The sequence below is a fragment of the Ipomoea nil genome, unplaced genomic scaffold, assembly GCF_001879475.1.
Source record: "Ipomoea nil cultivar Tokyo-kokei standard unplaced genomic scaffold, Asagao_1.1 scaffold1407, whole genome shotgun sequence".
NCBI classification, from domain to species: Eukaryota; Viridiplantae; Streptophyta; class Magnoliopsida; order Solanales; family Convolvulaceae; genus Ipomoea; species Ipomoea nil.
In genome coordinates, this window is record NW_017617835.1 from 1,029,290 (window position 1) to 1,053,530 (window position 24,241).

Sequence of the window (24,241 nt, forward strand, 5' to 3'; positions counted from 1 at the left end):
CATGAATTTTCTGTTATGAGATTATGAATTTACAGTTATGTAATTATGAATTTTCTGTAAATTCATAATCTTATAACAGAAAATTCATAATCTCATAACTGCACATTCACAAATTCATGCCTACACATTCATAAATTTATGAATGTTGAAGAAGCTTGCGCTACAGAGGAGCAGCCATGATTTCGGACAGGAATGTGTAGGCATGGTTCCAAAGTGAATGTGCAAGCATGGATTCATAATTTATTAATGTCCGAAATCATTGCTCACCTCAAATTAAAGTGAAACCGCGAAATGTGAAAATGAAGAAGAAAAGTCACGCGATTAATTAAGGGAAAAAAAAATAACGGTGTACTAACACCGTTGGGACCGTGTTCGCCATGGATGGTGAACACAGTTCCATGGCATAACGATCCCAAATTTATTACTCTCTCTGTCCCATTTTATCTGTCCTACTTACTATTTATTGGTCAAATCAACTCTTTCTTCTTTATTTATTTTCTTTAATATTTTTTACTTATTTTTAAATTATTTGATTGTGTGTATTATAGTAATTGTTTGTGTATTATAGTACTTTTAGTGTCGTTTCTAAATATATAAATTTCGTATACTAATACTAAATTTAATATTATGAAAAATTAAACGGTAGAGTGCTAATTATTGTAATCTGAAAATGTAAAAAAGACACCATTTCAAATGCTGTACCGCACTATGGTATCATGTTTTTAATATGCATTTCATTAGTTGCTTAAACACTACATATTGTAATATTTTATACAAGTTTTTTAGCATGTGACGGCTTAATCTTCAAACCCAACGGTATGAAAATCCGCCAATATGGTCAACACGTCAAAGCGCACGCCAAGAAAAGACCTATTTCCAGCATCCAAGAAATTCACTCTGATGCTTAAATATATCATTATGCAGTCAAGTTTGGTGATTAATACCAAGTTTGATGATTAAATATAATCATTAGCGATACTGTATGTGCATGGAAAACAAAACAAAAAGCATCTAGGCAAATTTCAACACTATTTTCTAATCTTTCAATATTCTTCACAAAATACACTAATAAGTTCAATTATAACCCTGTGAATCAACCCAATACACAGCTATGGTCAGCTTTTGTGTTCCGCTTGCAATGGTTTTGCAAAAAAACAATTAGATGAACTTCATTCTAATAATGGAAAAAATTTTAGTGATGGAATTTTGTTATAAAGACGTAAGAAGTAGCAACCCTACCTCCTTTTGCTCTGGAGGATTTCAGCTAGAGATTTTGGACCCTGAAATTCATCTTCTACGTTTGTTCCAGATAGCTGTGGCCCTAAATTCCAATCCCCTTTTGTTCTTCTCTTCTCTTCTTTGATCTGGGAAAGTGACTTGGGTGCACTAAACAGTTTTGAATTGTCAGTTGATTCTCTCTTCTTAGAAACTCCCATCCTTGAGACGACTTCAGACAGAAAAGGCAGCTTCTTGCTGTGTATCCTCTTAAAATGCTGCCTACGACTGCTCATGCGAGAGTGTCTCAATGTGCTTTCATGGTTGATACCATTCAGAAAACTTCCCCGCTCTGATTGTGACCCAGTTGCTTTACTTTCCACCTTTGATGCCAGTCTTTGATGCCTCTTCCTAGTACTGTGCCAATGAGGCCTATTCGTGCTTGGGGCGCTAAAATAAGACGAGTCATGCCTTCCATGGTAGTGGTTCAGAGTATAACGATCAACTGTTTGGCGCCCTTTCAGATGGTTGCGGAGGTCCATATTACCCTTAGCACTAAAAGCCCATTTTGTTGGCATGCTTTTCCTTTTCTGTGGCAAAATATAATCCGTCACCCTCTGTCTTGCATGGCCATTGATTTTTCTTAAAAGATAACTAGTACATTCATTGTCAAAACCATTATATGAATCATTTAACTCTTCTTCAAGCACAATTCCTGTATCTAGATGCACGGGATGATATTCACTATTGTCCTCAGAATCATCTCCCGTGTACTGCTCATCAAGTGTTCTGCCATCCATATCATTTTGGAGTGAGTACTCATGATCTACTTCATACCCCAATTCCTCGGATCTATCATTGACAAGAACATCAAAACCAGGAGATGATTCTAAGCATTCTTCTCTCTCTATATTGTCTTCCATTTCATCATCTGAACTCCATGCGGTGGCCAAATGAGATCCTCCTCCGGTAAAGCCTTCAGCAGGAAGTGAAGAAATCGACTTTACTGCTACAGCTTCTTCAGATTGAGATCCTGATATACCTGGAGAAGTATTTCCATCAGTAAGATTATTAGTTGCCGGTTGTAGATTTACTTCTGTCATGACCTTTCCATTGGCTGATATCTTCAGGTTAGTTTCAAATGAACTAGGATGTGTTTCCACTTGTGCGGACCCTTTTTCACTCCCCAGACATTTCTTTTTCTCAAGGGCTAGTCCATCAGGGACTCCAGAAGCTATCTTTGAGGATTGCCATGTAGGTACACCATCATCAGGTCCATGTAGAAACACACATTTATCACCTTTATTGCAAAAACCATTGTTATAGAAAAAACAAGGAACATTTGTCTTGTTCACTTGCACCACAGACTGATGGTATGTAGTTGTTGATTCATATGACATCCCAGAAGAACTCTGCAATGGCTGCACACGGCACAAAAAGGCAAAATAGAAGAGTGTTAGATGAAATATAGGACTAGCGAGAAGAAGCATAACTTGTAGAATTGCAAGTATAAGACCCAGTTTATCTTCAAGCAAAGGGGATATAGAAGAAAGCAAACGCAGCAAACACTCTTTGATAAATGCTAATATGCATGCAATTTTGGAGAACATTCACAGGAAAGGATTATTCTAGAATGAATTAGAAAATAAAACTGCATTTTTTAGCCATTATCCTAATTCTTAATAGGGGAATGCTTTCAATTACCCTTTATAGGAAACCCTCATAAAAGGAAGATCCTTGTTACAAACTAGACTTATTGATGAAAACAATTCAAACAAATGCACCTTGACACAATTATAGCCAAACCATTTCAAATTGGTAATTTAGTACACAAATTGTAACTGTTGATGCAATTTTAGAAAATTAATTTAATTCGATCCAGAAAAGGTCCAACCAGACTTGAATTGGCTTATAATTTCATAGAAGAGTTTATCAGATTCATAAAAGACTCCATCTATTTTTGCATTGAACATTACTTTCATGAAAAAGATAATGTAATTTCATATATAGTGATCATTTATGCTTGTTGCATTGATTATGTAAGTTAGTGATTGTCTTTAATATATGGCAAACGTGTTAGCCAATTCAAGTATAGTTGGATTTTTTGGGGTTGGGTTAAACAATTGCCTAGAATTGCTCCAAAGTTTCAAGTTTTGGTATTACCAACTTTAAAAGGTTCCGTTATCATTATAACAACACGCAAAGGTATTGATTTTTTCATCAATATGCCTATAAACTATGTAATCATTATTCATTACCACATTTCATGAAACACAAAATGGGCAGTGATTCAAGAGTATATGAGCAGATGTGCAAAAAAATCGGACGACCGAAAAACCGGCAACCAAAAACCGAATTGCCTGAATATTTCGGTTTTCGGTTTTTGGTTTCGGTTATCAAGGTAAAAAAAATTCAGTCATTTTGTTTTTTCAGTCGGTTTTTGGTTTTTAAAGAGAAAATCTAAAGCCAACCGAAAAACCTAAGGTTAATCCCAAAAAAAAAAAAAAAAAAAAAAAAAAAACTAACCTTAGCCCATTTACATTTTGAAAGTCCACAACCCATCACATTAATTTAATGGGGTGTTGGACTGCACTGCATTTGTTGACCATATAATGTATAAATATAGTCCATTTACATTTCACTAAGCTACTATCTACTTCAGGATATTAATTTTAATGGACTATAATTCTATAAACACTAAGATATTGTTTGTTTGCTTTAACAATTTAGCCCTTTAGCATTAGTCAAATAAATAAAATAAATTTAGCACTTTTACAAGGAAATTTTGGTTATATTTAACCGACCGAAAATCGTTGGTTTTGGTTAGTTATGAAGGTTTGGTTAAAATTTCGGAAATTAACCGAAAATCAAACAATGCTAACCCCTACAGTGAGGGGTTCAAAATTCCTTAACGGCAAAATCTCTAAAAGCCAGCATATCTAAAACAAACATGACACTATCATCTTTCTAGATCCTGTAAGGCTGTAAAGCAGTAACAAGCATGATAAAGTAAATCTTGAAGTTGCATTCTATCAGCACATTATGGATACCTTATCTCTTGTGAATCAGGAGGTCTATCAAGACCACTATACAAATAAATGTTCCTACTAATCACAAAATATCAAACACAGATGACTGATTTACTGCTGGAGTTCAGTTGAATCAGTTCATCAGTTTGATGTTAGTTAGTTCAACCACCGAATGAACCAAGTTATGCTTTGCATAGGAGGGACATGTCATTGATCTCAAACTACAAGATTTGCCAGTTCTATTCAACCACTGGAATTTTCTTTTCTGAAAGCATATATCACATAAGAGACTGAGTAAAGAACCACAAACCCACTGATCCAACATAAAGTTCAGGAAGCAATTTTAACCCATGGAATATTGCTTGGTTATGCTGAGCACATCATTAGCAACAGCAAAAAGAAGAATGTTATGAACTTAATCAACTCATAGCCCAAATCTCCCAAAAATCTCACTTCCTGATTTACTAAAAGAATCACAGATGAATAGATGATAGATAGCTGACATTTAATCTCCCTTCTTTAAGCCACTGAAATTTATCAACCAACTAGAATTGGAATACTCTAGTTCAGGATGACTTAGCCATGCTAAACCTCCACTATAATAATGGAGGTATTTTAATAACAGAAAAGAATGACCAAATCAGCATCCCAGGTTTTTAAAAAATGCAGAAACTATATAGTTAATTATATTTATATAAAGGTAAACTGTTGATGGTAGGAAGCAAATCAACTATGCCTACAAACTAGCATAAGCACATAATATCACACTGAATAGAAATGGCAGCTTACAGGATGTCGGAATCCACAGGTTGGATTAAGACAGCTCCCTGATAACCAATACCAGCAGTCCCTGGGGTTGAGCCTAGCAATATCATTGTGTCGATATTCACATTCAACGCCCTGAAAAGCAGAACCCATGCCATCAGTTTTTTGACAAAACCCAAATGTTCATGAAGAATTCAATCAAATTAATCTAACAATACATAGTATATATGATGTGGTTTTTTTTTAACACATCCAACAACTTTATTTGTGCCCACAGTTATGAACTATCCATTAATCATAATTAATAAGAGAAAGCTTCTAAGAATATATAGTTTCATTCAGAAACAGTATCCTTTAAAATGGTTCTTTAAGAAAATTCCAACAAAATAGTAAATGTAATGTAACATGAATGCAATGAAAGTTCAGATTTCTGTTTCACTATACTTGCTTAATTATTTTAAAGGATAAAATATAAGTTACTACATTGTACTTTGGTTTATAATTTTAATGCCAGCAGAAATTTTTTTAACTGGAGTCCATGCTTAAGTTCCTATTAACATAATAACATGTGAATAACTACCCTCATTTTTTCTACCAAAATTGCCACAATTTTTCTATTTAACTACATCTTCCACCTTCCTTCTTTCGTGGTAGACCAACCCATTCTCAGACTGGAACTAAATAGTATGAAATGACATGTTTCAGAATCAGGATACTGTTTCTGAACCACCATTCCACCAGGCCTTATCTTCTGCTGCTCTTGTGCTGTCATCAACAGAAGAAAAACTTGCAGATTAAATTTGAGTGCTTTGTAATCTAGGTCTCAAGTCTTCCCATACATGGCCTTAATGTAATCAGAAATGTCTTCCATTTGTCCAAGTCCAAGTCCAGAGTCACATCCAAGAGAACTAGATTTGAGCCTGTTGTAAACTAACTAGAAGCCAAAAAAACTCTCCAATAGTATTGGTGGGTCCAGTTACCAGTAAGGAATAGTTCCTCTACTGTTGAATGTGGGTGGGCAAAGCAATGAATGGTTAGTATTAAAAAATGGATTAAATTGATTATTGTTTGCTAATTGAGAACCAAGAGTTGAAGACCAAAAGTAGATCATATTGAAGCCACATTTAGGTATACAACTTCAGTTTCATAAACTTGAATTGAATTAAAGAGTCAAGACACTGACTAGTTTGTGTGGAAATTTAACAAAATAATGAAAAGAGTAACGTTCTGTAAGATTCTTCTAACAAATACTCTTTGCCTAAATGATCATAGATGACAGCTAATACACGATTGCACTTGTATGATGACTAATACCAGACACTAAAGAAATGCACATAAGACAAACAGTGTTTTACGTATATAGACTGATAAACTCATTTACAAGAACAAAATGCAGTAAGGCCAAATGACACATCAACCACTTCTAATTATGTTATACTCCGCACCAAATAGAGGAAGTTCCTGAATTTTCAATACGCACTTTGAAGAACATTTTATCATACAGTATGCATACAGATACATACATAAATAGATGTAGCCATATATACAACTCGAGCGTTTAGATCATGCTGGATAATTCCAAGAAGCTCAGATTGAAGGCGGACTCCAAAAAACACTTGAGATAATAGAGTTGGAAGAAAAGCAAATGAAGTAAATAAGAATTACGCGACAGTGCAAGGGGGGAGAGGTTGGGAAGCGTTACCTTCTTGCAAGTGAGAGGCGAGGCTAAGAAGTAGACGCAATCAGTGTTGCACTTGAGCAGTTCTTCCTCCATTTTCTCCCCAGTAAACTGCATAGCTTTGCGGCCTGTGCCTGAATCGAATCCCCGTCGATTCGTCCGGGCGATGCCGTTTCTAGAGACGAAGCATGTATGAATGTTTGTATATAGGAAGCAGTGCAGGGAGTTCTATAAAAGAGTGAGTAATTGGGGTTTTGATTCTCGCCTTCTCTCGGCTTATTGCCGTGAGGGCTTCATTTTCTTGAGTACTTGCATTTTTTCTTTTTTTTTTTACATACCCAATACTCGATAGTACGTGTGAAACGAGTTTCAACATAATTTCGAATATCATTTGAAACGAGTATGAGTATTCATTTATGTTCGTATAATTTTAAATAAATGTATATATGTTCAATAATTTGAAAACAAATTATTATTTACCTTACATGTACGTAGATAGTATAAATAATGGTAGTGATGAAAAGATAAATGATAAGGTTTGTAATTAGGTAGGGGAAGAAATATATAGATAGGTGGGTTGGTAGGTATTATAGTAAATAGACAAGTGAAGTAAGTTCATAGGTAATGATAATAATAAATTAATAATAATGATCAAACATGAAATAATGTTTTTCTGTATTTGAAAAAATATGGAAAAGAAAAAAAGAAAATTATATATATATATATATATATATATATATATATATATTGAAATAAATAAAAACTATAAATACGTACAAAATTAATCTATTTATTCTTTAAAAAAAAAAACTTATATAACACAATCCATTTGCATTTCCCACAAGCGATAAACACAAATCAAGTAACGAAATCAGAGAATCTGTTGATATTTTCTTATGGGAAGGCCTCAAAAAAAGTAAAACTAAGCTAAACTAGAAACACTCTGCTCAATACAACTCTCAAATTTTGCTGTAAAGAGTTTAGTTTGCCTTCTTCAAAATTCATTTATTTGAGAACTGCGAGAATCAACTAGTTGCAACTACAGAACTACTATCAGAACTTGTAAACCATGTTTTCTGTGTATCCAACTTCTTTGAGTACGCCACTCAGCTGCACCCAACGAAACACGAATAAATAAATGTTGACGATTATTAGAAGCAAGCAAGGGATGGAGGTAAGGAAAATCACCTCTCCTTGTTCTCTCTTATCTTTTTCTCCAGATACATGTGTCATCATCCCAGGAGGACCGCATACCTGGAAAACCGAAAGAAATAGTTGGGGCATACACTTGGATTATGTATTCTAGCACTGCTAAACCCAAAGAACAATTCTAAGGCAAATGGGCATGGTATCACTATTGAGATTTCAGGTTGTTTGAGATGTGTAGTTTATGGGTCATTGGAGAGGACTTACAAAGATAAGTGTATCATCACTAGGAGGAGGCAACCCTTTGACGACCATATCCTTTGATATAAAACCAGAGCCTCCTCTCCACTCCTTTGTTGGACTATCTACAGTGTAGAATACCTGAAAAATGACCCCAAAAAATTAAATAAAAGATAAGAAGAAATTACTGTAATTCATGAACAAACAAGTAAGCATGTAAATGTTTTCAAATTGATTCTGCCTGTACCTTAAGATTTGGATGCGTTGCTGCAAGCACATCAAGCTTCTTTTTCAGAAGTATGTCATCAGGAGACACGTTAGCATACAGCAACGAGATCTGTAAGAATCGAAGCTTCATGAGCTATCTATAAAATCCATGACTTGCAATATCTTTTATGACTGAAACAGAAAATCTGGCAAGCACCCTTTCACAAATAGCACAGTTAATGTGGCATAAGCCCACACTAGAGCAATTTATGCCACTCAGTTTTCATATGCAGGCAACAAAAAATTGAATTATTTTATCTACCTGAGTGTTGTCATCAGGATTCTTGAGAATAGCCTCAATGACCTGGAGCATTGGGGTGATGCCACTGCCCCCTGCAATCTGTGCAAAGGAAAGCAAACTCAATCAAGTGAAAATAGATTCAAGTGCAACTAAATTCTGTTCATCTGTATAACTTCAGATATTGTTAGCTTTGCAAAAGTTAATCCATAGGGGAACTTATGAGCCAATATCCAAGATCTACTCACTACTCACACTTTCATTGATTAATACTATTTCTTTTCGGAAACTAACATCCATCTGTGTATATGAAAATAATATCAATCTTATTCTAGGGTGATGCTTGACTTGGTAACAGTCAAATTTCTTTAGATTATAATTATTATAAGCTATAAACTCCTGAATGATGTTGATCGATGATCAAGTAACATGTCAGCATGAAGGCCATCAATTACCATGCCAATGTGTTTCTTCATATTTGGCCTATACTGGAGCTTCTGAATGGGCCTGCAAAAAAAAAAAAAAAAACCGTCATGGAAATGTATAACATTAATTTACTGTAAGCTTAGAAGTTCACTTCTGTAATTAACCAACCCTTTTACTTCTACTTTGTCTCCAGGTTTTAGGCTTGCAAAATGCTGACTCATTTTTCCTTCAGGGTAAACCTGCAGTATATTTTAGCCAGTAATAAGAACTACAGGAATCACTATTGGAAAAATATGAGTATTCTAATAGATGAAGTAACACAACACATCATGTAAGCAACAAGATATAAGATATACCTTGATTAAAAGGTCGAAGTGGCCCTTGGCATCAGGATCTGATATAGGTGTATAACTGAAAATGGAACACACTTCAGAAACTTACTGTCCTTTGAATTTTCGGTATCTAATAATAAGGCATGTAAAAGACATCAAAGGTCATCCACAACCTAGAACCTCGATTTTTAAAAAGACTATTATACTGTAATTACTGTTGATAGCAGTAATAGGAATGTGTACTGTCCAATATACTATTATACACCAAATCTCCAATTGTTTTCCAGAAGATACTCTAATATACACCAACAAGGCACCTCCAAATTCATTGAAAGACTGTTACATTTTACCTTCTATATAAGAGACTTGTGAGCCTTTCTAGTGGAAGACATATATTGCACAGAAGCACTTAGCAATGGTTCTTGATCAAATCTTCTTCTGGCATATATTTTCCTTTCTTTCATTAATATTTTACTGCTTTCAGTTTACCATAATTTCAGAATATAGATATAAAGGAACCCACCATACTGCTTCTCAGGTATACATTCATCTAAACCCAAGAGGTAAAGAATAAAGATCACATGTATCCAGAGGGATGCTTTGGGGCCTTGGTGGTGTGGGTGTAAAAAAAATGTTTTTGCTTTTGCATGTCTTAGCACAAATATGGCAAAGAAAACAGTGAAAAGTAACTAATACAATAGATAATGGTCAATACAAGAGCAAAGAAGTCAGTGAGAGAAGACAAAAATTGATAGTAAGTGGTAGCAAAAGGAAGGTGGGAAAAGAGGGACATACAATTGAAGTGGAGAGAGAGAGAGGATAAATGAACACTTACGGGCGGATGACATATTTTGGTTTTCCTTCAGCATCTTGTTGTCCAATTGGTGCTCTACAATGTGTCAATGTAGAAAGATTAAAATAGAGTATAGCAATGAAGACATGAATTTATACACGAAATACTCACATTACTCTAGCTTACCTTGTAATGATACATGACGCAATATCCAGACCTAGCTTTGCAGAGGGATCAAATGAAAACCTAGAAATATGGAGGAATATTCCAAATAGTCAGATTTTCCATCATACAGTTTTTTTTCTGTTAAGATTGAATATAAAACAATTTAGAACATAATTACACAAATTTGGAAATGATATAAAAAGCAACATGAAATTAGTTATTTTGTCTGCTATAGGTCTATCATAAATGCACACAAGAGTTTCTTTTCAGCAACCGCATCAGAAGCCAAAGAACTCTGACCTAATGGAAAAATAATAGAAATTGACCCTCAAAAACGGCACCACTTATGTCTTGTACAGTTGTACTTAAATTACAATTGCTAAGCTCTAATTAAATTCTTTAGGACAGTTTGTGGTAAACTAATCCACCTATCTTACTGGTCCAAGTTAGCAGCTCTCACTACTTTAATAGCATTGAAATCCATTTTTTTAGACATTTTGAGCTTAAAACTCATTCTGATTATCAGCATTTCACACCTCCATTTATCAACTGTTAAGTAAAGGGATGGAAAAAATATAGTATCAGATCTTTACAAATACCTTGTTGAAACTTGAAAATATTAAATACTTGGTCTGAAATATCACTAACCTGAACAGATGAGTATTATGGCTAACAGGTGCCCTATCCTCCAGCTTAAATTCAATCCACTGATTAGGATTAAGAGCTGAAAGTAAAGAAGAGATTTAGAAGAAAAGTACTATCCATTCTATTTCCAACTGCATCAAAAACCAGGGATTTTGCACCAACAACAGCAAGTAAAACAGATACTAGATCATACTATCTTTAACTAAGGCAAAAAAGGGGGCTTCCTGGGCTCAATGCAAATTTAGCCATTCATAAAGCCAGTTGTAAGCTCCATTTTAGTGCATTCTTTTGTGAGTAAAATCTTACTTGGAAAAAAAAATTAAAAGAAAAACCTATGAAAAATGGGCCAGAATGAGGAGCAAACCAGTTTTGCGGCTTGTATCTTCATTGATTTGGTCCAAATACACCTGCATTTAGAGAAAAAATAAAAATAAAAGTTAAAGCATTTAGCTTTGTAGTCTATACCGACAAGGATTAAAACATCCAGCTCACCAACTCAGTTGAAATGGTCAAATGAAATGATAAAAGTATAGCTTACATAGACCTGATCCACATCAAATCAGTGACTACTAACAGACATGGAATGTGATCATAGCCTCTATCAAATTATTGCAAGACATTTCTATCACTATTTTGTACCACAAAGCCAATGCCCCAGCGAAACCTCTCAACAATTTCAACAATCAACATACATCTAAAAGTTAGCTTTCTAAGCAGTAAGTGAAACATCAATGATCTCATTAACAATATCAGATTACAGACAGCAGACCTGTAAGCCATCCCCTGATACTGTCAAGAAAAGAATGCAATGTATCTCATTAATGCCTAGAGGCCTTCAGCATCATCAATAGTACAAAATTCAAATAACATATTGTCATATTGACGGATTACATCTTCTTTTCCATCAATTGCAAACAGAAATAATTTAAACAGAAACCTATAGCACTCCGTCAGCAACAATTATTACATATTTACAACAACACAATGCATGACAATAATAATACATTTTGCAATTTAGGAACCAAAGGACACAAGGATCCCACAACCAAAATACACATTACCAAGTTTAAATAGAGAATCCCATTTAAAATAATATACCCCCAATACTCGGGGTAATCAAGCAAAAAGAAAAGGCTCCTCAAATTCCATGAGGGGAGCTAAGCTTCCTGCACTAGATTAGACCCTCATCAGAAAACAGCCAAAATTGCAATTACAAATCTAGAGAAAAGGGACACACAATGGATACCATGAGGCGCCCTCCTGCAATAATGTTTTCGTGCTCAGCTACTAGAGCTATTATTTTGCAGAACTTATTTGATGCCTTCACTCCCAGAGGAAGGTCTCTATTTATAATCTATTACAATATGTAATTAAAGTAAGAAGCAACCATTATGTTATTATCAATCCCTAACTTTATGCTCCACTCCCTGAATAATGCTTTGCCTGCAAATCATGTGCTTGATTTGGTTGATTGATTATTATTATTACCATATTTGTCTTGATTTCCTTTCTTCTTGGGTGAGTACAGATTTAGGTCCCTATCAAACATCGAGAACCCCTAAACCAATAGCTCAAAACTACAAAATGAACTGTAGAATCAAACCAATGCAAGAAACTGTTCAACGTCATTAATGCAACCGCCAAATTCCAAAAGTCTACAACGAACAATAAACACAAGACGATGAAAGCCATACTTTTTTCTATTTTATGTTAAAATGAAATCCAGATGAAGCCGAGATGCGAAATTACCAAATTGGGCGAAGAAAAGTAGTAAAAGTAGGAGGCTCCGCCGGCTACCGCCGCAAAAGCGCCAAAAGGGAAGCGAAATCCGGCGAAGGTGGACTTGGATTCGCCACGAAAAGCTTGAGAAAATGCGATCGGCGCAGCCTTCGCTAGTCTCTTAAACAAGAGTGACATTTTCAATGCTGTGAGGTGAAATGAAGTTCCAAGATTTATGTAGAATGACAGAATCAAACTCTTGTAGAGGTTTTATACTTTATACTGAGCATCATAGGAAATAATCTAGTGCGGTCTAGCTTACAGCAGTAGATATACACGTTCTTCTTTTTTCTTTTTTTTTCTTTTTCTTTTCAGGGTAAATGTATTTTATTTTTTTTTGAATAAGGCTCAAATTAGTCACTAAATGTGCAATTAAACCACTAAACACTTCAAAAACGTGTAATTAAAACATGTCAAAATCTAAAAACTTTAAGGGTATTTTTGTCCTTTTCAACACAAAATTCCAATTTCAGCATGAATAAAATGATTTCCGCATGTCTTAAATGGGAGGGTGACCGGCGTGATAATTTTGAAACTAAAATAATAGTCGTAGATGAAAATTAATACTAAAATAATAGTCGTGGATAAAAATTGATATGAATTAAATATGTGAACTAAAACTGTTATTTTATTAATACTCGTGAGACCAAAATTAGTATTTGCTCATTAAAGTTCATACTTTATAAATTCGGAACTTACATTTTCAGAAATTAAAATTAAAGTTTAAGAGTCTAATTGCTTTTTCCTTCAAAAAAAAAAAAAAAAAGAATCTAATTGCTTTTTCATCAATAATTAGTCTTATTTGACAATTTTTTCTTATTTTTAATACAAAAGTCATCTCAAACTCAAATTTCAGTACAACCCTGTATGAAAAGGTCTCTCAAATCTGTTGCTCCTCCATTGGAGCAACACAAATTTCACACCAGATATAAAATTCTATTACTACATTTTAAACAGCAAAGAATATGAATTGGATATTGCACATCACCAGAAAGATGAAAATACATTGATGTAAAGCAAGAGAAACCCCAAGGGCATTGAGCTTACTTCCCCACAGCAATGATGCCACCCACGTTTTCCTCGTCTGCTGGGTTCCTACGTTTATGGAGCAACTGATTTTGGAAGCAGCGGTGAGGAGTTTAAGAATAAAAATGGGCTACAACTTTGGAAGCGAAGCAGCAGGCAGTTTTGATTGTGTTTCGTTGCCATTATTTATTCCAACCTGATTAGCCCACGAAGAAATGAGATGATGGGCGATTGCATAGGGGCCGGGGACAAACATAGGAGCAAGCTCCCCGCTATCGACATTATAGGCTGTGGCTAAGTTCTGCTCTTTCTCAACGCCTTTGCACATTTGGTCTACTTTAGCGGCGGTTGTCTTTTGTGCCTTATGGTACTCGGCCAAAGTGAGAGCCTTCTTCACATCTTCTCTGCTGTGCCACTGAGCATCTATAGAGAAAAGGATTTTCAAGAACCAACAAAACGAGAAAAAAAAAAAAAAAAAAAAAAAAAAAAGGTAAATGAATCAAATTGTGGGTAAGGCCCAAAGGTGTGTGGTGATTGAAGAGTAGGAAAAATAGAATTTCATCCTCTGCCCATCATATGTGATATGATACTTGTGTATATATTGCAGTGCAATATGAACAACTTGAAGCAAAAAGAGCCAAAAGTGCCTTGGCCAGAAAATAACAAGTTGGAGTACGAAGTAATGAAATTACCTTCCAATTCTTCCTTATCCACTTCAATTTCGAATGATTTAGCATATGCAAAGAACCCTACCATTAGCTGGCATGGCATACTACTGGGTCCAACTGCAATAAAACCACAAAATAAGAGCAGGATTCGGGAAATATAGTCTTTTTGGTGTGACTCAGGGTTTCCACCGTCGAACACAGTGACTAATCCTATCGCTGAATTGTAGGCACCTCTAAGGGTGAGATAGCTGATCTGGAGATTTAAGGCTGCTCCATACCCAAAGCCAAGGATCGACGTTTGGTTAAGGATGGATGAGTCCCTTCCACTCAACCACACCCCCCAGGTTCATGTAATATATAGTCTAAGAAGTAAACTGTACCTGGCCAAGGTTGAGAACTATGATAAACTACTTCACCGACTTCAATACCAGTTTCCTCCCTTGTTTCTCTTCTCACTGCCTCTTCTAAGCTTTCTCCTGGCTAATAACGACAGAATAAATATGGCGATCAACAAGTGTAGGAAAAATAATGCTTCTGCTGAATAGAAAATTAGAAAACACAGCGAATGCATAGAATAGAGTTTTGTATTATTTCTTGTTCATACCAAACTGACAGTTCAGTTTTCTTTCTAAAGATGAAAAGTGCTCCACATACCTCCATAAAACCAGCTAGGCAACTCCACATACGTGGCACAAATCTTGACTGCCTACTCAATAGTGCACGGTCATTTTCTTTATCTATGACTAACATGATGACAACCTGTTGCAAGGAAGCGCAGATAATTAAAGAGATGATATTCAGTTCATCAGGCATGTCAAACTAGTAAAGCCACGTCCAAAGAATTGAATGAAGAAAACAAACAAAGAAAAGGAAACAAATGTCAGAGTGTACCGGATCAACACGAGGATAAACTCTTTTCTTGCACAATTCATTTGAGCACTGCTTCCTTCTCCCGGCATCTACAGGCACAGTCTTACTTCCACAAAATCCACAAAACCGTGATACACCATGCCATTCAAGAAGTGCTCTGGCCTGATAAAGCTCCAAGTTAGTATCATGGAAGGGTTATGAGCTTAGTAAATGTACGAGGTTGTTTTGAGTAATTATGAAGAGAATCAATCATTCAACAACAGCTCAACAACCTCTGCAAAATAAATTGAAGCCCGAGGATTAATCAAATTTATGATCCCTCAATTGCTACATTTCAGTTAAAAAACACTCCAAACAAGTGCAGCTTCTTATGGCTGATTTTAAAAGAAAGCATCAGCTCACTAATCCCTACAAGAAAGAAAGAGAAATATACGCCCACACGGGCAGCTCAGCTCAGTTGGTTCCTAGTGGTAGATTGTGGGCAAGGACACAAGATCGAGGCGCAGTGCGAGAGTTTCACCCAATGTGGTGGGCTCATTGGCCTTCCCACCTAACGGGTGGCTGCTGAGTCACCTTGATTTACCCATCCACTATCCTATCCCATCCTTTTGGGTGCGAGGAAATTTCGCTTTTGTGGGGAAGATAGAGAAATATACTGAGGAATTCTAATTTCCAACTGTAAAAGTTGTGTTAATTGATAGTCAGTACACAATTTATATGCCCAAACTATACAATATCATTTCAATCAGTGTTGATTAAGACCAGATTAACAATCATATTATATCAATAAATGATCAAAGTTTCCAATCCATCTCCATCCGCATAGAATATGAGAAACATGGATCAAAAGATTGGAGAAGCAACACTCACATGACCAGCAACAGCAAGTTCTCCCATGGCACGAGAATCGGCCCAATCAGAAGCCACCATTAAAGTCCTGAGCTCAACAAAGCAGAGCTGTCTAGCACCCAATGCTTTCACCAAGTCATTACCACCCTCAGACACATCAATAGCCCAGTACACAACACTTTGATTATCATTCTTGGACCCCAAATAAACCAAAGAATCTTCACTCAGCTTCACAGCATAATTCTCCAGCAAACCCCTACAGTCACCAAAATCCAACCACCCAAGGTGCCAATTGGGGTCTGGGCTACCGGAGGAGCCGGCTAAAGGGCGACCCTTTCTGAAAGGCAATATTTTGAAATTGGGCGAAAGGGGTTCATCGGTCTGACCTAAGATTAGGTTTTTCAGGGTGCGGATAGCTGAAGTTGATGAAAACGGGTCCGTGGGTTTCGGGGTCCGAAGCTTAATCGGGTTTCCCGCAAAGACATGAGAATTTAAACTCACGGACATGGCGGGGATGAAGATCCAAGATTTGTTGGTTTTGAGGGTTTGAGAGAGAGAGAGGAGTTGAGAAACGGCTTTGCTCGAAGTCGAGGAAGAAGACAGGAGAAAGAGCATTTCTCACCAATCCATCAGCTAGAGAAGGTTTCAACTTTCAACTTTCAACTGTGAAGAGAAAGCAGCCCGCTTCGCCACCGCGCGCTCGTGAGGGTTGGTGAGTGACACTACCATTTCGGAAATGTCTATGTGACACGTGTAGCTGTTGACAAACGTGGGCTCCATCAACCGTTGTCCTATGATGTGGCCACAAAATTATGTTTGTCTGACGATTCTTTTTTTTTTTTTGAAAACAGACTGACGATTCTTTATCTTGTTTTCAATATCCGTTTTTATTGACTTACAAATTTTCATTTGACTTAATTATTGAAATGGTCACGCAAAATTATTAATTTGGTTTTTGATTTTTTTTGTTTAATTAAGTTTTTCAACTTTAACAATTTAAACATATTTAGTCTTTCGTTTGTTTAATAGTCAGATGTCTATTTATTTTATACCAAATTGATAATTTCACTATAATTAAGGGGTCATTTCAGTAATTAACTCTTCAATTTAATAAGAGATGAAATTATGCATGTGATGATCAAAATGGTCTTTTGGCTATAGCAAAATTATCAATTTAGTTTCGAGTAAACGAACGTCTGACGGCTAAACAAACGGATGACCAAATTGGTTTTAAAAAAAAATTAAGTTGAATGACTTAATTAGACCAAAAAAAATTTAAAAAAATAAAGTGAATGACCAAATTGATAATTTTTCTATAGTCAAGAGACCATTTGGGTAATTAATTAACTCTTTTCATTTATAATTCATATATAATATTAATTGACTCAAATAAATTACAAAATTCTGTTAAAAAATAATTAAAAGGTTTTCATACATCAAAATCAAAATCAAAATGAGATGAAATCTCGGGGGTGAACCTAATGCAAAAAAAAGACAAATCAAGATGCAAAAAAAGACAAATCAAGTTCTGTATTTTCGAATTGAGAGAGATAATGAGAGAGATAAAGAATTTTCACTATTTCTTAGATTCGTGGACCCAATTCAATTCAGTGGGATCCTTTATTCACATTTTTTTCCACCAAGAGACGTTTGGTTGCAATGAGAGAATTAGGAAAAATAATAATAATTGTAATTTCATTTTTCTCAAAAAAAAAAATGTAATTTCATAGGAGAATAATAGTATGGAAACAAAGTAACAATTAAATTACAGTTTTTGATCGACATGAATTGAATTACAAGAAATTTTAATTCCAGGATTTGGTATAAAGATCAAAATGTTCATACTTATTATAGCAGACAAATGAAAATCAATTTTAGGTTATTAAAAAAAAAGGTGATTTTGCCTTAATAATGATATCTTCTTCTTCTTTTTTCTTTCCAAGAATCGTGGAATTGAAAACACCAGGAAAGAAATGGAATTATAATCCTATAAAAATGAGTGAACAATTTCCTTTCAAACAAACAAATGAGTTTGCTTGCCTTATGAATTAAAATGGGAATAGGGATGGTAACGGGGCGGACTCTCCGTCCCCGTCCCCGTCCCCGTCGGGGAATAGAAAAAATTCTCCATCCCCATTTTTAATTGTATTCTTCTTTTTTTTTTTGTAGAGATTTCTAATTGTACTATTTGCTAGTTGATAAATAAAATATTTCTTATTTTTCATTCATTAATTTAATATTTATTTTAAAAACAAAATAAAAAATTGTTTCATTTGTTAAATTATTTTACAATTTTCTGCCTTGTAAATTGTTGAAATATGTAAACAGAATACTGAGAATAAATTTAAATATTCTAAATTCTAATAAGTTGGCTACTAAAAGTGTGATTGATGAGGAAATAGAATACTTTGACAACCGGTGTGTAATGGGCTACTGTAAAATGACTAAAACTCTAAAACTAATAATTTAATTCCTAAATTAATGTGGGTGTATGTGTATACATACATACATACATACATACATACATATACATACATACATACATACATACATACATACATACATATATATATATATATATATATATATATATATATGTATGTATATAAATTATTCGAGGACGGGGCACATTGCCATCCATAGAGTGGAATTCTAATTCTCTCCAACCAAACGTCATGTAAAATGATCTATTAGGTTTACATCAAAATGCTCCATTAAAGTTAGGAATAAATGAATAATGTTCAAATTGGCCACTGAACATAACCTGAAACTGCATTTAGACCACTGAACAAAAAAAAAAAGTGCAATTATGCCACTGAACAAAAATAAAATGCAATTAGGCTACTAAACATCCCAAATGCATGCAATTTCACCTGATAGCAGATCACCATTCATTTCATCAGGTTGCTTACTTACGTGGAATGTGAGTTGACAAAGTTAGCATTTTAAATAATTTTTAATAATAAACTTAAAATAAAAAAATAAAAATAAAAATAAAAAAAAAAAAAAACCGAGTTGGCCGCCAACCAGAGACGAAGGAGGGGGAGAAGGGGGTGGACGGCGGTTACCCCAGTGTTTTTATTTTATTTTATTTTATTTTAAAAATGTCAACTCACCATCTACATAAGCAGGCAACTTGATAAAATGGATGATAACCTGCTACTAGGTGAAATTTCATACATTTGGGGTGTTCAGTGACCTAATTGCATTTTCTTTTTCGTTCAGTGGTCTAATTGCACTTTCAACCTTTCAGGTTACGTTTAACGCAAATTATGCTGTGCAACCGTGTGCACCACTGCAAAAACGACGTCGTTTTGACTAAAAACGCGCGTCCCACTTTTTTTAAAAAAAAAAAAAAAAATCATGTTCGATTTCCGGCAATAGCATTTTTTTTGTGCATAATTTGAATTATATCCACAAATTCATAACTATATATCCATAGTGAATGAATAACACAAAATCCAGAATGAATGAACTAAATATCCATAATGAATGAACTAAATATCCATAAATTCATAATTATATATCCACAAATTCATAATTATATATCCACAATAATGCTGTTGAGGGGAATCGAAACTGATTTTTTTTTTAAATGGGACGCGCGTTTTTAGTCAAAACGACGTCGTTTTGCAACCGTGTGCATGGTGCACACGGTTGCACAGCATAACTATTGTTACGTTCAGTGGCCAAATTATTAGCCCATGTTGGTCCGAGTAAGTATTCAAGTTTAGAGGGGCCGAATAAACTTAAATGGGTTTGGTCCGTTTGGAAACTTGTTTAAAATGCACAATAATATATTTTTAACCCCTTTAAAGTTTGTTTGCACGTAGTTTGATCTTGTTAGAAGTTTATGTTTGATTAGATTAGTGCAATAAATAAAGTGTGTAAGTAAAAAAGAGAAATTTTTGAAGTAGTTCGGCTAAAACTTAGCCTACGACGTTCGCTCTTCTTCTTAAACTCTAAGGACGAGTGCATTAACACTCTTAATACAATAAGACCACTTGAGTCTTAATCACAAAGTCGACCTCAAGTGTCTAGATTTTTCACAAGCTACACTTGTTACTCTTTATATTAATTCTAGTAGAGAATGATTGGTTTGAACACAAGTTGCTCAACTTTCTCCAACTACAAGACTCGGCGTATGAACTTTTTGTTGTTGTCGTAGTCTTCTTGAGCTTGATCTTTCTTTTCAGCTTTAGCTCTCACTTCGCTGCCCTCTTAATAATACTTGTAAGCTTTTTTCGCACTTAACACTTGATCTTAAAAATTGTCAACCCTCATCCAGATTTAAATATAGGTATTTATACACAGCTTTGAAAATTTGTCCATTGGAGGGAAACAAATTTCAACCGTCTCTTAACCATTGTGCAATGACCAGTGAGTAAAACGTTTTCTAGCCGTTGAAGTGTACTTATGTGTTTGATTTTTAACTTTCTAACTGTACAAAATGTCTTGGCCATTTTGAAAAATCTTCCTTGAAATATGTACATAAATACCTTTTGCCTTGGTAATATTGTTCTTGCAACATAGCATTTTGAGGTATAGAGGCCGCTTATTACTTTTTGGAGGTTGACGTTTTAAGTTAACTTTTCGTGTCTCTTTACTATCCGACTAAGTTGATGTTTATCTGACTAAGGTTGACTCTTTCACGATAACTCTTCCACTCTTCGTCTTCTAGTCGCTTGACTCTGCTTAGTTGTCTTTCAAAGACTGAAAACTGTTATAAAGTTATTTTTCAAATTGGTTACTTTTAAAAAAAAAAATCTAAATTACAATATTCTTAACAGCCCATTCACTCAACACCAACAACCCTTCTACTCAGCGCACTAAGGCCAACTTTCATCCTTACTTGATGGCCATAATGTTATAGTTCTAGCCCACTCTTTTAAGTGGTATCTCACTGATGGCTCCGGCCATGTTATACTTCAATGTGCATGTGTGAAACAATCTAAGTATGTAACTACTGATACAAATTTTAAGCAATGGAAATAAGAATAATTATTATGAAGAAAACTCTTTTAAGTAATAGCTTATTAAAATTCTTTACAACCAACAAAAAAAATGATAATGCAAAATTCCAGACTCCAAAACTATCAAAATGGTGAAAGTAAATCTCAAATGATAATCGAACAAATTGCAATAACTAGACGAAGTGGAAAGAATGTTTCCAATCTTGATATATCTAGATCACACTCTCCCTTCGGAGTGTAAAGGAAAAGACTTGAAGCAGATGATGATGTGCTCGCTTAGAACTCGTCTTCTGCTTTTCGACACAGGAGGTGAGGCGGGACTAGGTCCTCGATCCAATCTGCATAGACCGAACAGATTTTCTTGGTTGGTTTCCATTTCAAGAATTTCTTGCCCTCTTCTGGTTGTTGTTGCTGTTCCTTCACTGGAGCACACGGAACCGCATTTGCAGGGGATGGATCGACTGCAGGAGCGAGAGGCTTGATTGGGGCGGGCGCAAAATTCGTTGTTGCTTCCATCTCGGTTCTGCCAGCGGGAGCCTTTAACTCTGTCAAACCGATAAAACTTTCGAACATGAGACAACTAAGTCTAACATCCCCAAGAAAGCAATAACATAATTTCAAGGAATATTGGCAAAGCGGGATCATGTTTAAACGACAAGATTGGAACTGTATCGCTGAGGTATAGCATAACAAAAAGAAATTAAAAGACAACATATGCTAGCATTATAGGTACAATTTGAAGAAAGCATCAAGTGCAAACATGACTTAGAATGTTTTGGGCATAATCTTTTTGGACCAGGTTGTCTACACAATTGATAATGGACCAGATCTGGCCATTGATCTCTAACTTTTAATGAACCAGATCTGTCCACACGAACTCATGGGAAGGGGTATTTGATCATGAGTAACAGGGGGGGTGCTCAAATGGCATCTAGAATTCTAGATATAAACATATCATAATGCAAATAACTATACCAACATTAATAAGTATTCAGCAGCATACATTTGTGTTTTGGGAATGGAAAGCATTACAGTGGTAATGTTCTTGTTTCAAAACAAAACAAAGTCCTCTCATGAAAGCATTTTCCTGCCATCTAATATGAATTTACGTAGTACCATGAATAAGAACAGACAACAAGAATGGCATAATTCAATCAGACAACAAGCAAACCAAGAAATATTATAGTAATTCGAATATATTAGCAATGTAAAATAATTCCGCTCTGCATGATTGGCATACCTGAATGGCCATGAGCAAAGTGACACCTCTCGCCAAAGGGGCACTGACCCGTGATCTCCCACTTGCTACATATCTTTGTTTTCCAAAATGTAGGTTTAATCCGGTAAGCATCCGAATCAACACTAGCATGTTGGTTAATTTCGAATTGATCGGAGTCACTTCTCCTCCCCAGCATAGAACCTGTAGTTCCAATGCTTATAGCAGAACTTTCCCTCTGTTCTCTTGCCATATCATTCTTGAATTGTGGCGAGCGTTCGTGTAGAAAATTACACCTCTCTCCATACGGGCATTCCTCCCCATTATAAAACTTCTTGCAAATCTTCATCCTATGTATTACTTTCTGATCATTATTCCAGTTCCCCGCTCCCCTATCCTTATCCTTCTCACGAACAATATCCTGCCAATTCGGAGGGGGTTCTCGCAGATCCTCAGCCCCATGGGCAAAAGTGCAATGCTCGCCATTCCTACAATTCCCTTCCATGAACTTCACACACATACGCGTCTTATAAAATATATGGTTTGATCCTTTTCCAGGGAGATTCGGTGGATTCACTTTCGGGTTTTGTGCATTTGCAGAAACCAGTGGATTGATTTCAGAATTTCTTGATCTTTTAAGAGGAGGCTCATTCTCAAATTGAGAATACAACTCAATGTGTTCTTGGTTCATCTGCAGTGGAGGCCAGAAGCCTCCTCCCATATCCCCTCCAGAATATGGCAATGACACAAAGGACTGAGATGGTGGTGGGGGATCAGGAAAGCTCATTCTCTTCTTTCCAGTAAAAACTAATAATAATCAAAGATCGAATTTTTAACAAGATCAATAAATACACTTATAACCAATGCAATTCAATTAAAAAATTTATGGAGTATAGAATGAATGCAGATTTTTATTTAACTCTACACAATAATCAAGAAACAACTAAATCCTAAAACTTGCAATGAGGAAACAAGTAATTAAATCTTATAATATATGGTCAATCACAAATATTGATATGATTATTTCGAAAAATAAAACTAAAATTCATATCTGTTTTTTTGGGCTAAAAGAATTTCGGCAGACAAAAAAGCAATGCAGAGCAAGCAAACCTGAGAAAAGGTGTACTGATGATCAGTTTCAAGAACACCCAGAGCCTCTGCTAAAAATCAAATCTTTTTACAGAAAAATCAAAAAACCCAGATTGAAAATTGATTTATTTTCAAAGAATGATCAATATTGAGGCTTTATATGTATGTATTGTGTGAACCCTCACAAAGAAAATTTTTATAAAGAAAAAAAAAACAAGAAAAAAAATTGGGTTTATTCGTTATTAAGAATGATGAGAATGGAAGCCCTAGCCGCAGCTTAATCGGGAAGGAAAAAATCAAATCGAGTACATATTAATATATTAATCAAAAGTCCAAAGTGGACTAGGAAAGAAACCCTAAAACCCCAGACACGGCTAAAACCCCTAACAGTCGCAAAAACATCGCAACTACGTGGATAAATATGGTATTTCCCTCCCAAACTTTTTGTTTGCGTTTCTGTTTTTCTATTATGTCGGACCTATTCTTGCCACTCTGGCACTCTGTAAGGACATCCTCAATAGTTGGAGATTTTATCCCAAATTTTTGTAGGCCTTAACATTTACCTTATCATTCAATATCTCACTCAATCATAAAATTTCTTTTTCTCATTAGTTTTAAATTTTTCACAACTTTTTGTGGACTCACTATTTTATCTACATATTTTAATTATTTCTTTATTTATTTGATTTATAAATTTATAATTTTATAATAAACATAAATAAATTGCATACGTACGTAAAAATTATAAGCTTTTATTTCTAAACTTATAATTAAAATAAAAGAACAATTATTAATTCCTAAAAAAAATTATTAACAAAAAAAAAATGCGAGC

The 24,241-nt window shown here is 35.0% G+C and overlaps 4 protein-coding genes across 5 annotated transcripts; all 4 read right to left on the reverse strand.

The window, feature by feature from the left end:
- Positions 1 to 996: 996 nt before the first annotated feature.
- LOC109186089 (zinc finger CCCH domain-containing protein 17-like) lies at positions 997 to 6,924 on the reverse strand. 2 transcript variants are annotated; one of them, XM_019335988.1, is made up of 4 exons: positions 6,712 to 6,924; positions 5,034 to 5,144; positions 1,922 to 2,636; positions 997 to 1,888 (listed from the first exon to the last, which is right to left on the reverse strand). In XM_019335988.1, exons 1-4 carry the CDS (start codon positions 6,802 to 6,804, stop codon positions 1,236 to 1,238), a joined length of 1,572 nt encoding a protein of 523 aa, XP_019191533.1. In that variant the 5' UTR covers positions 6,805 to 6,924; the 3' UTR covers positions 997 to 1,235. The 2 variants fall into 2 exon arrangements, with proteins under 2 accessions (XP_019191533.1, XP_019191532.1); XM_019335987.1 differs by having other exon boundaries at positions 997 to 1,876; positions 1,910 to 2,636.
- Positions 6,925 to 7,490: 566 nt separating this feature from the next.
- On the reverse strand, positions 7,491 to 12,911 carry LOC109186098 (NADH-cytochrome b5 reductase-like protein). Its single transcript, XM_019336000.1, has 13 exons — positions 12,689 to 12,911; positions 11,304 to 11,346; positions 10,943 to 11,018; positions 10,316 to 10,375; positions 10,172 to 10,225; positions 9,361 to 9,415; positions 9,173 to 9,243; positions 9,034 to 9,085; positions 8,603 to 8,680; positions 8,321 to 8,410; positions 8,101 to 8,214; positions 7,876 to 7,941; positions 7,491 to 7,797 (listed from the first exon to the last, which is right to left on the reverse strand). Exons 1-13 carry the CDS (start codon positions 12,854 to 12,856, stop codon positions 7,741 to 7,743), a joined length of 984 nt encoding a protein of 327 aa, XP_019191545.1. The 5' UTR covers positions 12,857 to 12,911; the 3' UTR covers positions 7,491 to 7,740.
- A 622-nt stretch (positions 12,912 to 13,533) lies between these two features.
- On the reverse strand, positions 13,534 to 16,824 carry LOC109186883 (nudix hydrolase 19, chloroplastic). Its single transcript, XM_019337064.1, has 6 exons — positions 16,153 to 16,824; positions 15,304 to 15,444; positions 15,067 to 15,171; positions 14,793 to 14,892; positions 14,437 to 14,529; positions 13,534 to 14,167 (listed from the first exon to the last, which is right to left on the reverse strand). The coding sequence occupies exons 1-6, from the start codon at positions 16,744 to 16,746 to the stop codon at positions 13,875 to 13,877; spliced, it is 1,326 nt and encodes a 441-aa protein (XP_019192609.1). The 5' UTR covers positions 16,747 to 16,824; the 3' UTR covers positions 13,534 to 13,874.
- A 4,299-nt stretch (positions 16,825 to 21,123) lies between these two features.
- Positions 21,124 to 23,803, reverse strand: LOC109186144 (zinc finger CCCH domain-containing protein 39). Its single transcript, XM_019336067.1, has 3 exons — positions 23,431 to 23,803; positions 22,345 to 23,127; positions 21,124 to 21,649 (listed from the first exon to the last, which is right to left on the reverse strand). The coding sequence occupies exons 2-3, from the start codon at positions 23,105 to 23,107 to the stop codon at positions 21,381 to 21,383; spliced, it is 1,032 nt and encodes a 343-aa protein (XP_019191612.1). The 5' UTR covers positions 23,108 to 23,127; positions 23,431 to 23,803; the 3' UTR covers positions 21,124 to 21,380.
- Positions 23,804 to 24,241: the final 438 nt, after the last annotated feature.